Genomic DNA, 15,384 nt, shown 5'->3' with positions numbered 1-15,384 from the left:
GCATCCAGCCTCTGGGTCTTAGGTTGCCTACCCCTGGCCTAGCCTGTACTTTGATACCTGTAGTCAAGGAGAGACCAGCCTGCTTCCAAATAATTGGCTCCGTTGCTAAGTTGTCCCAGGCCTCAAAACATTGCAGTGTTTGACTGGAGATGTGTGAGAGCATGGCTATTGAGGCTGAAGGGGGCTGCAGTTTCACAGCAGCTAGAAGGCAGCAATATCCCCAAGTCAATAGTCTCTCTGCAATCCCACCAGGCTATGCAGGTGATGAGGGACATGCTGCCCTGGGTGGGCAGGTGAAGCCAGGCCCCATCACTTGCAGGGAGAAGCAGGACAGGCCACAGGCTCTTGTTGATGGAGCTGCACAGTAGCCCAGAAGGCAGACAGGCAAAATACAAGGAAGTGTCTTGTGCTGGGAGGCTCAGGTCCAAGCAGTCTGGCCAGAAGAGAAGGGAGGATGAGAGCTCCCCGAAATCTATTTTCCAGGACCTGGTCCCATTCAACTGAAGGGACACTCTGCATGCATCCGTCACCCCAAATATGGGACCACCCATTGGTCTCTGCTGAGAAAAGGGGTGCCACAAGCCCAAGAAGGCTGCTAACAAGGTGCACTTGAATACTTTATTAACTTCTGTCTTTTCCTACAAAACCTGATCTTTAGCAAAAGTGATATGTTTTATTTTCCCCCACTACCCACCATACATTTTTTAAATATATATTTTTTAATTGCAATTTATGTTACAAAAAGAGGAGGGGTTCTCTAGGGCTAATAGTACATGTCTATTTACAGGTCATCTACAGTGAAACAGCATTGCAGCACCTCAGCACAAGAACGTCCAAGGGGCCTCCTTGGGTCCTGCCAAGGAAGAGCTAGCTCTGCAAGGCTTCCTCCAGCTTCCGCATGTTGATGGGGGGTATCTTGGCCACCTCAAAGAAGACCCTGTAAGGGGGAGAGGGAGAGAGAGAGAAAACTGTTAGGAGGCTCCACCTCACAGCAGCAGTTTCAACACTCAAAACTTGAAGTTACAGCTTCAGAATTGAGAAGGAAATTCACCTTCCAAGTCTTTTTTTTTTTTACAGCCACATTTTTATGTTACTGAGCCAGCTCCAGTATTTCACAGCTTAGCTCACAGGCTATTTGAAAGACTGTATTCCCTCATATGAACCTGCATGGGCTTTGAGATATTCGGGAGAGGCCCTTCTCTCCATCCCACAACTCGCCCAGGCACACTTGGTGTGGGAGAGGGCCTTCTTGGTGGTGGCTGCTCCCAGACACCTCAGGGAGCTGTCTCCTGTCATGAGTATGTAGTATGAATGTTAGGCCCAAAAGAAAATGAAGAATTCGCAGAGCATGATATGCCGGCAAGCGAAGCGAGAAACTAGTTTTATCAAAGAAGAATGTATGACGGTGGTGTTGTTTACTGAAAGCAAAAAGCCTCAAACAAAAACAGGGAGGAATTGGCAGTGGGCCACGGACATGAGATAAAGGTCTGGAACATACTGTCTGCCTGCTCTGAAGTATGACTAAGAAGGTTTTTTTGATGATGGTCCAGGAGGAGAACATGAGGAGAGCGGTGCAGACAACCCATGGACGGCAATGGGAAAGAAGACTATAAAAAGGACCCCTTTGAATGCCCTCAGTGTCGCTGGGACAATCACTACAACCCCAAACCCACAGCTCTTGCGAAGGCATGAATAACCTACATGAAGGGCTGTGTGAGTATGGATGAAAGTGTGTGTGCTTGAACCTCTTGGTACCAAGATATTCATGTATGCTTGATTATATGAAATAAATGTTACATGAAAGGTGTGTAAACCCAGATCTGGTCTCCAACATGTCTTACTGAAAGTCCTATAGAACACAGAATATCACTTGTCTCTCCAGATTTTAAAAGAACAAAGTCACCACAGTTTTGTGACACTCCCTCCCTAGAGAAGCCAGACTGGTTCCCTCCTTGCTCTCCTTCCACTGGCAGGTGAAGACTTCTTTGTTCCAACAGGCTTTGGGGAACTCACTGCTTTTAAGGAAAGGGCGTACATATTTTATACATCTATATAGTTTTAATCCTATTATTGTTTAGTTGTTTTCTAACAATTGCCCCCAAACACACCTCCATGTTTTTAGCTTTTTTAAAAAATCTGTAAGCTGCCTTGAGGCCCTATCAGAAAAGGTGACATGTACAATAACAATATTTCTACAACCTGCCTTTTCCAAGCCCATCCTCCTTCCTCCAACAGTTCTCCTTCCTTGGAGACAAAGCAAAAGTGGGATAATGGCCCTGATTGCCAGCACTGAGAGTAGTCAAGTAAGGATTCTGCTTAAGCACAGATTTTTTTTGCAGCTCAGGGGGCAGAAAGAAAAAGCCCTACCGGTGGGAGTACTTGCTGTACACAGTATTGAGTCGTTCATCGTGCTTGTAGATCAGCATGAAGTTGAGTTTCTTCACCAGAGGGTAAAGCTCTTTATCTTTGTAGCCACTGTAACGTTCTAGTGTGGGACCCTGTTGGGAGAGAGTGAGTGAGTGAGTAAGTAAGTAAGTAAGGGGCCTCTTTGCCCTACCCTGATATGCCTGAGGATTCACACAACCGGAGGCTCCTCTAGCAGCTTTCTGACTTGGTTCTGGCTGCCCCACCCAAAGGGAGCCCTGCTTCGAGGGCCTCAGCCTCTTTGCCAGGTTCAGGAGCCACCAGCTGCAAGGCCCCGCCCTCCCTGCCACTGCTCCAAGGCCACTCACTCACCCAGCCCCCGAGCTCTTTCATCCTGAGTGCCAAAAAGAGGCAGGCGGAAGCCAGCTGAGAGGCGCTTTCCTGTACGAAGTTGTAATCCTGTAGGGTGAGTTCGCAAATGAAGCGAGCCAGCGTCAGAGTCTCCATGTTGACCTGTGCGCACTGCAGAGATGGAGAGTGAGAAGGAGGAAGCCATTGTGAGAAGAGGTCTGACGCAGAGTCTGCAGCGGTCAGAAGGGACTGTCAAATGTGCCTTTGGTAGCTGTCACTGTTATGAGCCATGGAACAGGAAACTGCCTTATGCCGACCCTCAGTCAATCTAACACAGTACTGCTTACACTTACCCTACCAGATGCTAGCGGGGATTGAACCTGGGAACCTCTGCATGCAAAGCAGACACTCCACCACTGAGCTATGGCCTGTATAGCCTAGATTCACAGCAACCTGTGGGGCTTAGCCAACCCTTCATGTGCCCCCAACTAGGAGGCTGCCTGAGGTGGATCTCTCCAGCCTGTGCGCCGGAGGAACAAGACCTGCCAGCTCTAGCAGCCACAGAAGCCCAATTCCTTTCCCTTGCAGAGTCTAGCACCCTGATCAAAGACAGAAAGAAACCACCCAAGACAAACTAAGGCCATTATTATTATTTAAACTTTTCACTTTATTTTTACTTTTTAAAGAAAAGTAACTCAAAGTGACTTACCTTAAAACCAGCGTGAAGCCAACAAAACCTAAAACCCACTAATATTCTTTAAAAGGAGGGACTAAAACATCCCGCCAATGGAAGGAGGGGTGATTCACCAAAGGAGGACTCAGAAGGCAGCATGGCAGACGCCATGGCAGCAGGCAGCTCCTGAAGCCAGCCAGAACCTACAATGCTACCTGGCTGGCTCCTGGGCTGCTGAAACTGCCGCTGCCAGCGCTGCCAGTGCCGATACCGGAGAGGAACCAGGGGTGCCCAGAGAAAACTGCAGCCCACCTCCCCAGCAACCTTGACCGAGCCAGGACCAAGAGCACCTGGCCATCTGGAGCTCCGAGGTCACATAGACCTTGGAGCCAGCGCAGAAACAGGAGGGGAAGGAGACAAAGGAGCCCAGGCCCCACCACTTCTGCCTCCACCGACATAAGTGTGGAAGCCGGAGGCACCTGGCGCGCCTACTGAGGGAGCCACAGCCTCCCTCCTCCCCAACAACCCAGCGGAGCTCCAAGGCCGGAGGGACCTCGGAACCAAAGCAACAAAGGGAAGAAAAAAAAAGAAAGAGAGAGGAGCCCCGACCTTGCTACCACTACCGCCGCCATGGAAGAAGAACAGGAGAGGGAGGAGAGAGCCAGGATGGCAAGGGAGGCTGTGAAGGAACAGCTGAACCCAGGCCCGACTGAAGCCTACCTCCCAGGCGGCTGGCGCGCTGAGAACAGGCAGGGAGCCAGAGGGAAACCACACAAAGAAAGCGCTGCATGGTCGCCACCCTCCCACTGAGAAAGGAAAAAAATACCCTTTCTTAAAAAATACTATCATCACTATTTTTAATCTATTTTCAAATATTTTTAATTCCCCCCCCTCGTATTCTCTCTCTCTCCTTTTAAAGACAACCCCCTTTTTCTTCCCCACTTTTCCACCCCTCAATTTTTATTTTTACATTTATTTAAAAAAAAAACTATCTTTATTTTTATTTCTACCTCAAACCCTTCTTTTAAAAATAAAAATGGTGGTGCCCAGAAGAGAGCCCTGATCCATCGCAGGCCGCTCCCTGGGATTGCCACTCCAACCCAATCTGCCCCTCTAATTTATTTTTCCCTATTTTCTGCATTTTGTTTTTATTTTTATCTCATTTTCTATTTTCCACCCTCATTTCTATTTTTTGAAAAGAAAGGGGTACAGATTTTTTCCCCGTCCCTTTTAGTTTTTAAACCTGGACGTAATCCAAAATAGTCTCCATCCCAAAACCTCTGAAAGACAGCCTCAAAGTAGAATTATATCGCCCAATCTCATTAATAAACTAAGACTACAAGATATTAACAACAATCTTGGCCAACCGCCTAAAAATCTTCCTACACAAGTTAATAGCCCCAGACCAGACTGGCTTTGTCCCTGGTTGCAATATAACAGACCCCATCAGGAAATCACTGAACCTGATTGAACACAGCAAAGCAACTAAACTCCCACTGACAGTTATGTCCCTTGACATCCTCAAAGCTTTTGATTGCTTAGACTAACCTAACTTAACTAACATGAAGTTTGGCCCCAACTTCCTGCAAATCCTCAAACAGATATACTCCCAAGCCTCAGCAAAATGCAGGACTAACAATATGGACTCTAATACTACAGTGGTATCTCGGGTTAAGAACTTAATTCATTCTGGAGGTCCGTTCTTAACCTGAAACTGTTCTTAACCCGAAGCACCACTTTAGTTAATGGGGTCTCCAGCTGTCACCGCGCCGCCAGAGCACAATTTCTGTTCTCACCCTGAAGCAAAGTTCTTAACCTGAGGTACTATTTCTGGGTTAGCGGAGTCTGTAACCTGAAGCATATGTAACCTGAAGTGTATGTAACCCGAGGTACCACTGTATAGCAATCCAAAGAGGCACAAAACAAGGATGCCCATGGTCTCCCTTCTTATTTATCCTGGCCCTGGAACCTTTAGTAATCCGAATCTGAGTAGCCGCAGACATCAAGGGAGTGGAAATAAAAGGCAGAATCTATAAATTAGGGCTCTTCGCAGATGACCTAATGGTCATAACACCAGACGCCATAAGCACAGCAACATCCCTAATCAGGAACTCAACATATCTTTGTTTTAAGATAAAAACAAAGATGGAAAGGATTTGCTGAATTAACTAATTGAACTAGAATACAAAAAAGGGAGGTGTGAGGAGGTCAAGGAAACAAGTAAATGAAAGATAAGATATGGAAAAATTGATTTGCTTTTAATTGTTATTATTTTTCAGTATTTTGTATTTTTTGTTTTATTATTTTTTCTTATTTTTGTAATTTTTTGAAACTTCAATAAATATTACTTTAAAAAAAAAAGAACTCAACACATTTGCAACAGTATCGGGCGCCTACAGGTAAAGTCAGAAGCTATGTGCTTCAATACCCCTCCTCACACCCAAAAAGAACTCACCAACGCCACCAAGATAAAATTACTCCAAGTTTGTACCTTGGGGTACAAATAACCAGAAACCTCAATAAATATACCTACACCACTACAAGCCCCTGTGGCGACAATTAACAAAGAGCTAAAGAGATGGAACAACATGAACTTCACTCTCTCAGACAAAATAGCCATGATCAAAATGATCACCCTCCCAAAACTAACCTACCTATTCCAAACCCTCCCAATCTGGATCCCCCCAACCCAACTCTGCAAATGGCAGACAAAAACTACACTCATTTATATTCTCACATAAAAAACCAAAAATAAGCCCCAAATACCTGCACCTCCCCTCCTCAAAAGGATGGAGAATCCCCAACATAGAAGCATATTACACTCCGAACCAAGTACGCTATATAATCCCGTATATACCAGAAGATGAGACAAAACAATGGATACACCTAGAGAGGGACACAATTGAAAATACCTGCACCACAGCATACCCACTCCTCCCAAATAAACTAAGGGAAATTCCCACAACATTCAACAGGTGCACACAGATCATGCTCAAAGCATGGAAAGAAGAAATAGGCAAACTATCCCCAGCCCCATCCTAACTAATTCCCCTGGCACACCACCCATTATTCGACCACGCAGGACAAAACCTCCAGATAAAAACCTGGCAAATCAAAGGCTTATATCACTTAATAAACTTCTATAAAAATAACAAACTTTTGTCAACACAAGAAATACAAGACAAACTTGAAGACACCCAGATGCACTGGCTAACACACCACCAATTACCGTACACGCCCTCTTAAACAATCCAGTAGTAAAATCAGCAGCAACTAGGCCCCTGACAACCTTCGGAAACCTCCTCCCCTAACAACAAAGGGACACGGCAAAGGGATGGTATCTGCAATATACAAAATACCACTCCAAAATCCCATGAATCCTCAGACACAATTAAAAAACAATGGGAGGACGACATAGGCTATGAGATTAACCCCACCCAGTGGAGTAGAATATGGCCAAACCCCCCTTTAAATCCATATCAACAAAAAGGAAAGAACTCACTCTGAAACTCACCTACAGATGGTACCTAACACCAAGAAAACTAGTGCTAATATGCCCAAGAACCTCACCTAAGTGCTGGAGAGGGTGCACCTCCACAGGCACATACCTCTACATGTGGTGTGAATGCCCCCAAATTCAACTATTCTGGACAACAGCCATACGAGACATATGTAAGATAGCTAAGCAAGTATTAGAAATCACCCCAGAATTGGCCCTACTAAACATCTTCCAAGACAATAACGCCCATTTACACCACAAAGAACTCATAACCCACCTACTTTCAGCAGCCAAAAACACCATAACCAGACACTGGAGAAACCTGTCAGGAGTACGCATGGACCAATGGTACCAAATAATATGGGAAACAGCCCTACTAGAAAAATTAACCAATAAACTGAAACTGACATGGGGACAAATAGAAGACGACGCCTTCACCCCGGTATGACTCCGCTTTATCACATACACAGCCCAACAAGACAACGACAAAAATCCACCAACAGCATACAAATCAATATGGCTAACCTGATCCAAAACACACACCCACTCACATATGAAAACGAAGATCACCACAGCCAATCACAAATGAACAACCGCTCCCTAGGCCAACCCCAACTTCTCTCACAACCAAAGGAACACAAGCGAATAGCAGAGAACCTGCACAAGCGAAGTTGACACAAACCCACACACATACATTAAGTAAATAGAAACAACGCCACCCGACCCCACCCCAACTCTCCTTTCCCCCCTCCACCTCTTTCTCTTTTCTTCCTAATATAACACTAATGTCTCAACAAATGAAAGACACTGCTCATACTTTTGTAACCAAGAATTCTTTAAATAAAAATACATTGAGAAAACTCTATCATCTATCTATCTATCTATCTATCTATCATCTATCATCTATCTATCTATCTATCATCTATCTATCTATCTATCTATCTATCTATCTATCTATCTATCTATCTATCTCAAAGGAGGACTCAGATCATTCAAATCCAAATGGGATCCTAACAGCAAATACACCTTTTGTGTCAGTCGCTGTTATGAGCCTCATATAGGAAGCTGCCTTACGAGCCAGACCATCGGTCTATCTAGCTCAGTACTACCTGCACTGAATGGCAGCAGCTCTCCTGGGCTTCAGGCAGGGGACATTCATACCCCTACCAGGGGTATGATGCCACTGGGGATTGAACCTAGGATCTTCTGATGATGGCCTAGCCGACAAGAAAAGGCCCAGGTAATGTTTCACAAACACAGGGGCCAAACCCGAGGGTTGCTACTGACCTTGGCATATTGCCGGAGGAAGCGGTAAGCGATGGGGATGTTGATGTCATACTTGAGCGCTATCAGGATACTCTTTTCAGTGCAGAGGAGCATCTTTCTATCGTATGCATCATCACAGATGTACAGAAAGTCATCCACGCAGGGTGGGCAGCGCTCCTGCAGGGAGAGAGGGGAAGGATTGGGTGGGGAATACAAAACTATTAAAACTCTACAAAAAACCAACACAGTCCCAGTCCTTTCCCTAAAAGCAGTCAGTTCCCCAAAGCTTGTTGGAACAAGAAGGTCTTCACCTGCCTGTGGAAGGACAGCAAGGAAGGAGCCAGTCTGGCTTCTCCAGGGAGAGAGTTTCTAAGTTGTCTGAGAGGAGCCACCACCAAGAAGGCCCCATCCCGCATCCCCAACATGGGCTAGCTGATGTTTCCAAGCACTTTTCAAAGGCAGCCCTACAGTGGGTATGCTACAGTAGTTCAGAAGGGAGGTGACTAAGGCATGCATCATGGTGGCTTGCTGCTTGGGCTAACCTCAAACTTGGAGGCAATGAGGATGGCTGTGGAGCCAATGAGCTGCAGTCTGTCTCGCATGGTGGTCTCTTTCGCCAAAAAGTGGTCCAACAGCTTGACCGCCAAGTAAAGTGTCTCATGATTGAGCTCGAAGTTCTCCTGAAGAGGGAGGCAAAACAAGCCAGGTTACACATTGCTCAAAGACTTCCTATCTCTAACTGAAGTCCTAAAGGATAGAAACTTGAGGGCTGTGTTATTTTTAAAGGCAAGCTGGTCCTGCCAGGATGTTAAGAGGCAAAAAACAAAAGCAGGCAGCTGGTCTATACCCAGCATGGCTCTTGGGCAGAAAAGGGTTTCTTTCAGTTTGGGCCCCCTGTATGTAGCAGCAGCAGCTGCAGCAGCAGCTCTGCCCCTGAGCTGCCAGCCCCTGTATAGTATTTCCCACCAGGAACAGGATTTGAACTTGCTCCCACCTTCTGTTCCACATTGCAGTGCTCCAATCCAATGACCAAGAACTTCAGGGTCAACGTACAATGTTGCAGGAAGAGTGCCAAAGGATGGACTAGCTCCCATCCTACACTGCAGCTGCAGACAACTCCCTCCATGGAAAATGAATCACTGAGTCCCAAACAGACCGTTTGCTATTTCCTTTCTTCCTTGCCCAACTAGGCTGTCACATGCAGGGGGACATGAACTGTGTCGCTTGGATGGGCGGATGGATGCCACCTACATAGGCAGCATTGCAGGGGGTTGGACTAATAATAATTTTTTATTTACACCCCCGCCCTTCTGGCTCAGTTTCCCCAGCCACTCTGGGCGGCTCCCAATCGAGTGTTAAAAACAACACGGCATTAAATATTAAAAACTTCCCTAAACTATGACTAGAGGGCTCTTGGAGAACCCTTCCAACTCTACCATTCTGACACCCACCTGCACTTCCACCATCCAGTCCACCAAGATGGCCCGCATTTCTGTGGTGATGTCAGGCTGATCCTTCATGTAGTCTGGGAGCAAGTACCTCTCCTGCAAAGGAGGGAATAGGTGAGAAGGAGCTGTGCCAGCAAGGTGCCCCTGCCCACCCCCAGCAGCCACCCAAAACTTCCACAGGGAAGAGGACTACCGAAGAACAGCCCTTGTTCTAGGACCAAGCAAAAGGTCAAAGCAACTGGCACATGGGTGGTGCCAGAATTTGTACCGACTATGGCTTCTCTTTGGATACGCAGAAACTGGAATTACACAGAGGCACACTGCCTTTGACAGTATAACCCCCCAATATTGGCAGTTTCAACTCACGCACACCCTGGTCAGCTTCCTTTGCTCCAGGGGGTTGAGCTGTGGAGTAAGGAAAGCACACCCACCACCCCAGCGCTCATCCCCACACTACCTCACGTTCCCGCATGTACATAAAGATGTCCAAGGCATATTCACAGTTGGCGTAAGGGTCGCCTGGCTGGCCGTTGTTGTCGACTGGCATGACCTGCACGTCAAAGTATGAGTGTATAAATATAGATACAGAGAGAGGGGGGAGAGAAACACATTCCAGGCCTCAAACTGCTTTATTTTCTACCTAGAGGAAATAAAACCAGCTTCAGAGAACTTAGTTCAGCTCTACCCTTTGGATGTACACAGCTCTACTCCTGAGCTACAGCCCTTCACCAGTCTTCCCCCCTAAGTGCTCATAGCAGTGTGGGACTGGTGGGCTTCTAATTGCAGTAACTTGCAGCTGGGTCTGTAGACATGGGCTTAAATGCAGGGGAGGTCCACGGGCTCTGGATGCAGGAAGAACTGAACAGAGGTGTGGGGTGCACAGAGCCGCAAGGCCCATCACATGACCTTTGTTATGTGACAAGCTTCTGAGCAGATGCCTAAAGCCATCCAGCAGACAGGAAAGGATAGCTGCTCAGGGGAAGAGCATCCGCCTGGCATGCATAAGGTCCCAGGTTCAATCCCTAATGGCATCTCAGAATAGGGCTGTGAATGTCCCCTGCCTGAAACCTACGAAAGCTGCTAGAAAGCAGTGTAGAAAATACTGAGCTGAATGGACCAATGGTTGGTTTGACTCATTATAAGGCAACTTCCTGTGTTCTGATGTAGATCCATCAATGTCTGCAAGCCATGAAAGCTGCAGAGAAGTGGACTTCCTGGTTTCCGCAAAATGGCAACTGGACTGAGAATCTGATGGCCCCGTCAGATTTGGCTTCATAGAGCGAGGGGAAGAGCGCGAGGGTGACGCACCTCCCTCCAAAACCCCAAGAGGAGCATTGGGGTGCCTCGGGGTCCTGCAGCCTCACGGAGGCCCCGCAGATTGTCCGTTCTCTGCCTCCGTCCCAAAAGGAACGGAGAGTTTGGGAGGGGGGAGCTAAAGGAGCCGGCCGGCTAAGTACTAGCGCAGCTCTATGGAATGCAAAACCACTGAATCCAGCCACAAGCTGCCAACATTCCAGACACTGAACCGCTTGGAAGGTGAAGAAAAATTGATTAATTTGGATAATCTGGCAAAAAACTGGGAGTGAAAAAAAGAAGTTCGCTCCCATTACTGGTGCTATAGGCACGAAATATATGCAAGTGAAGTGTGAATGAAACTCATTTTGGAAGATAACTAATGAATTATTAGAACTAAAAGAATACATGTTGCTTTTGCTTACATCAATCTCAAAGATTGGACTTATCCTCTAAACCTACGCTATCTTTGGTAAAGAAGTCTTTGAGCCCTCAGAGTGTTGAAGACATCTAACCTAACAGAATAATTGTGGACTTGTTTAAGAAAATAAAAAAGGACTGTAATATTCATTGCAAATACTGGCCTGAATTAATTTTTAGAATGAATCAGTTTTATGTATATTGGTAATTTAAAACTATTTTGATATGAATGGATATTAAGGAGATATATAATTGTTAAATCTGCTAAAATTCATTTCTGTGACTAAAGTGAAGGCGGGGGGGGGGGAGGAGGCTGAATGTACTGGGCTATTTTACTGAATCTAGTTAAATGGCCTTGACAAAGTACTGACAAATAAAAGAATACTGTCCTTGGTGGGAAAGAACTTTTTGTTTGGAATTTAATCTGGGAAAGGAAGCTGGGATAAGGGGAAAGAACTCACCCCGCCTCCATCTTAAACCACAAATGCCAGAAGCAAAAATTTCAATGCTGAAACTAAACAGCGTAGTTGACTTGCTTTTAGAATTTAAGAATTTAGGCAGCTTTTCAAGTTTGGGAGAATACTAAATTACTGTCAGAGGCTGTGGGACAACTTAGAGAGGTGAATGCACAAACTATTAAGGTTGAAAAGGCTGGGGTGCAAGGTTTGAAGAAAATACAAGGGAAAGTAAGGTTGGTCTATAATAAAAATGATACCTTGTGTGAATTGATGTGGGAAGTTTTGACGGTGATGGAGATGAAGCAGAAAAGGCTGGTAAAGTGTATGAGAGGCTACAATATGTGGTGACAATGTAAAATTATTAAGAAAGCCTGGGATGTGATACATAAGGATTTGAAGAAAATGTTGAAAACGATTTTTGTTAAAATTGAAGCTGTGATTCTGGAAGCTACAGGACTTAATGGATTTACCATGCAAAAGACTTTGTTCCTGCATCTGAGAACATTAATTGAATTAAAACAGCCAGTTGGAGTTCCTGAACCCTTTTCAAAGGCAGCCCCATAGGGAGTGTTACAGTAGACCAGAAGGGATATAGCTAAGGCATGTGTCACTGTGGCCAAATGAGACTTCTCCAGGATTGGGTGCAGCTGGTGCACTAGCACAAATGCACTCCTGTCCACCCCGGACACCTGAGCAGCCATGCTCAGGGCTGAGTCTTGGAGCACACCTAAAGTGCAAGCCTGCATCTTCAGGGGGAGTGTGACCCCAATCCAGGACAAGCTGAACCCCTATTCCCTGTTCTGCTTTCTGACTGACCAAGAGTACCTCTGTCCTGAGTTTTAAGTTCCTGTTCTCAGTGGTCAACCAGTTGCCCTAAAGGCAGGACCAACCAGTTGCCCTCAGGCAGAACCAAAGCACAAGAGCAACACTCTCCCCTCCTGCAATTTCCAGAAGCTGGTATTTGGAAGTCTTGCTGCCTCCAGCCATGGACTCAGAGCACAGCCATTGTGGCTAGTTGCCATTGATCAAGACACACCTCCATTGTCTCAGAGCAAGCGGGGTTCAGTGCCGACGCCATTTGATCCACCGATGTCAGGGAATGGTCCATCTCCTCTTCTTTGTCCTGAATCGCACTCTTCTTAGCAAATTGGTCAGAGTTTGGTGGTGCTTCCTCAGAGGCAGCTTTGCTTAGAGACCTGAAAGGGGACAGAGGGATAGTTCAGAGTTGTAATGGGACATTAGGACTGCTTGGCTGGGGTGGAATGCCTCACCCCAAGCACCTCAGTTAGCCACAAGGGACAGGCATGACTCCCAGTATTAAGAGCCTTCTGCATGGGCAGTGAGTGCTCTAACCACTGATCCCTTCCTTACCTGGACAGGAGAATGATTCCAACTGAGAAAATAGAGAGATTGTGGGGGATGGGAAATGAATCCCCAATATTTGTAGGCATCTATGATGGAACAGGGAGGAAAGCTGCTATATATTCTTCAGTAAACATAGACCAGCCTAGCAGAGGCAGAGAGAAGCCTCTCCTAAGCAGGTGGTACATGCAGCCATCAATGCGATCCATTCTCCTTGTTAGAGATAGGCAAAAAGCCACTGACATGCGAGAGGCTGGTGCCAGTTTGGTTCGACGCCTGGCTAGGTGCCACCAGCTCCAGACCACTTAGTAGGGTTTTTTGTGCTTTCATGACACAGGGGTAGATCCCAGAAGTGGAGGGAGGGGAGATGGGAGTACTGCAACCCAACATGTGCTCAACCTCTCACTTTTTCACGACGTGTCCGTCGCTCTCTGTGACTTGCGGCAGAGTTGTTATCTCTGAGGCTTTCTTGGCCACCTCCTTCTTCCCTTGCTTCTGTAATGACGTGTGGGCCTGCAGGGGAGAGGCAGAGAGGCCGTTACCTGCACACATCCACTTTGATGGAGGCTACAACCTCCTGGTTTTAGAAAGGCTGCCCCACAGCTAATTCATTTTTAGCCCTGGACAACAGTGGGAAAGGATCCATTCTTCCCAGACAAGTTAAGAGGGGTGGAGAGGCAGGCAGGTTGCTAATGGCACCGTCACAACACAGGCAGTGGGTCACCCCAACCCTACCCCCAGGAAGAAGAGCACATACTTACATTGGTCATATCCCCAAATGCAGGACGCTTTCGGCAAGCCCCGAGGGGTTGGGGTCGCTTTGCCAGAGAGCTCAGCTCCTAAGATAAAGAGAGGTTAGCCAAAACAGGCCTGTGTTCAACAAGGGCCCTCACCTGAACTGCCTCAAACCACCCCTTCCCCTAAACCCAAAGCCTTGTCCTTGCAGACACAGACCAGGCAGGCAGGGCTGTGCAGTTCTCTGGAACAGAGCTAAGGGTATCAGTAGAAGGGCACATTCCTGTGTTCCTAAGCAGATGCCCCTATAAAGTCCACAAGCCAGGCTTTGAGCCAAGAGCCTTCTCCTGCTGCCCACCGGTGGTACACTGCCTTTGAACATGGAGGTTCTACCTATCCCTTCATAACTCACAACCACTCCATGAACTTGCTTGATATCTTTTTAGACCTCTGAGGTTTCCCCTCTCAACACATGGATAGCCAGCAATATGAGAATGGTTAGTGTCAGATTGGGACCAGATCCTGCCTCTCAGGCTATCCTACCCTACAGGGTTGTTGTGGGGATTAAATGAGGAAGGAGAGAACCATGGACGCCACCTAGCACTCCTTGGAGAAAAATGTGAGACAGAGATGCAATTAAAAAACACACACACACACAACCACACTGCAGAAATGGCCCAGAAGGGTGCTGCCCAGGAGCAGTCCCAGACAGACATCGCTTGATACAGCAACCTGGCCTCAAGCAAGAGGTTGGGATGGTAGGATGTTCATCACAGGCACAGCACCTCAGCATGGGGTGTGGGGAGAGTGGATGACGAGGCCTCCCTCCTCCTAAACTCACCTGCTGTGCTTCGGCATTATCCGCACCCGCATTTGCTCCGTCTACTTGGGACGGCACGAAGTTGCGCGGACGTGGCATCTTCCCAACTAGAAGCCAATCTCTCCAAAGAAACCTGGGAATGCGGAAGAGTGGAGGTTGAAATGCTAACATCTTGGAGGGCAACACCCCAGAGGGGACTTCCTGCCGCCGCCCCCCTCCCCCGGCGCGCAGAGCCCCCCAGCAAGCCTAGTTTTGCCCGACGGGGGCAAGGACGAGGAACAGCGGCTGAGCGACTGCTTGGCTTACAGGGCAGGGGAGTCCCGAGAGGAAAGACCTGGTAACAGCTGGGCACCCTGAAACAATGCGTGGTCAAGAAGGACGCTGAAGAGTTCAAGGGGGTTTGGCCGCAGAGCCGCAAGGGCAAGGCGTGCCTTGGGCATCCAGAGGCGGCGGCGGTGGGGGCGGACTCATACCCAACTCCCAGGGTGAAAGTTGGACGGGAATCCTTGCCCCCGAAGGAATCCAGCGGGGAAAGGCTTACCTCCCGGGGGACCCAGACCAGATCACCTGGTTACCTACCTGCTTTTGCTTTTTTTGCTGCTGCTCCGCTTCTTCCACTGTACAAAAATGCGTTTTTAAACATGCGACGTGGGTGGAATGGCGGCCTCCGATTGGCCCCCACAGCAGCCAATCTG

The 15,384-nt window shown here is 47.4% G+C and overlaps 1 protein-coding gene across 2 annotated transcripts; it reads right to left on the bottom strand.

Annotated features, from left to right (window-relative positions):
• Positions 1 to 650: 650 nt before the first annotated feature.
• CCNB3 (cyclin B3) lies at positions 651 to 15,378 on the bottom strand. Of its 2 annotated transcripts, none has more exons than XM_053374592.1 (12): positions 15,269 to 15,378; positions 14,711 to 14,822; positions 13,896 to 13,973; positions 13,541 to 13,647; positions 12,809 to 12,968; positions 10,059 to 10,151; positions 9,605 to 9,697; positions 8,696 to 8,833; positions 8,175 to 8,330; positions 2,737 to 2,886; positions 2,368 to 2,498; positions 651 to 937 (listed from the first exon to the last, which is right to left on the bottom strand). In XM_053374592.1, the coding sequence occupies exons 2-12, from the start codon at positions 14,786 to 14,788 to the stop codon at positions 868 to 870; spliced, it is 1,254 nt and encodes a 417-aa protein (XP_053230567.1). In that variant the 5' UTR covers positions 14,789 to 14,822; positions 15,269 to 15,378; the 3' UTR covers positions 651 to 867. The 2 variants fall into 2 exon arrangements, with proteins under 2 accessions (XP_053230567.1, XP_053230566.1); XM_053374591.1 differs by lacking the exon at positions 15,269 to 15,378 and adding an exon at positions 14,996 to 15,223.
• Between the last annotated feature and the right edge of the window lie 6 nt (positions 15,379 to 15,384).

Source organism: Podarcis raffonei, chromosome Z, assembly GCF_027172205.1.
Source record: "Podarcis raffonei isolate rPodRaf1 chromosome Z, rPodRaf1.pri, whole genome shotgun sequence".
In the NCBI taxonomy this organism is placed as follows: Eukaryota; Metazoa; Chordata; class Lepidosauria; order Squamata; family Lacertidae; genus Podarcis; species Podarcis raffonei.
This window is presented reverse-complemented; position numbering and strand designations above follow the sequence as displayed.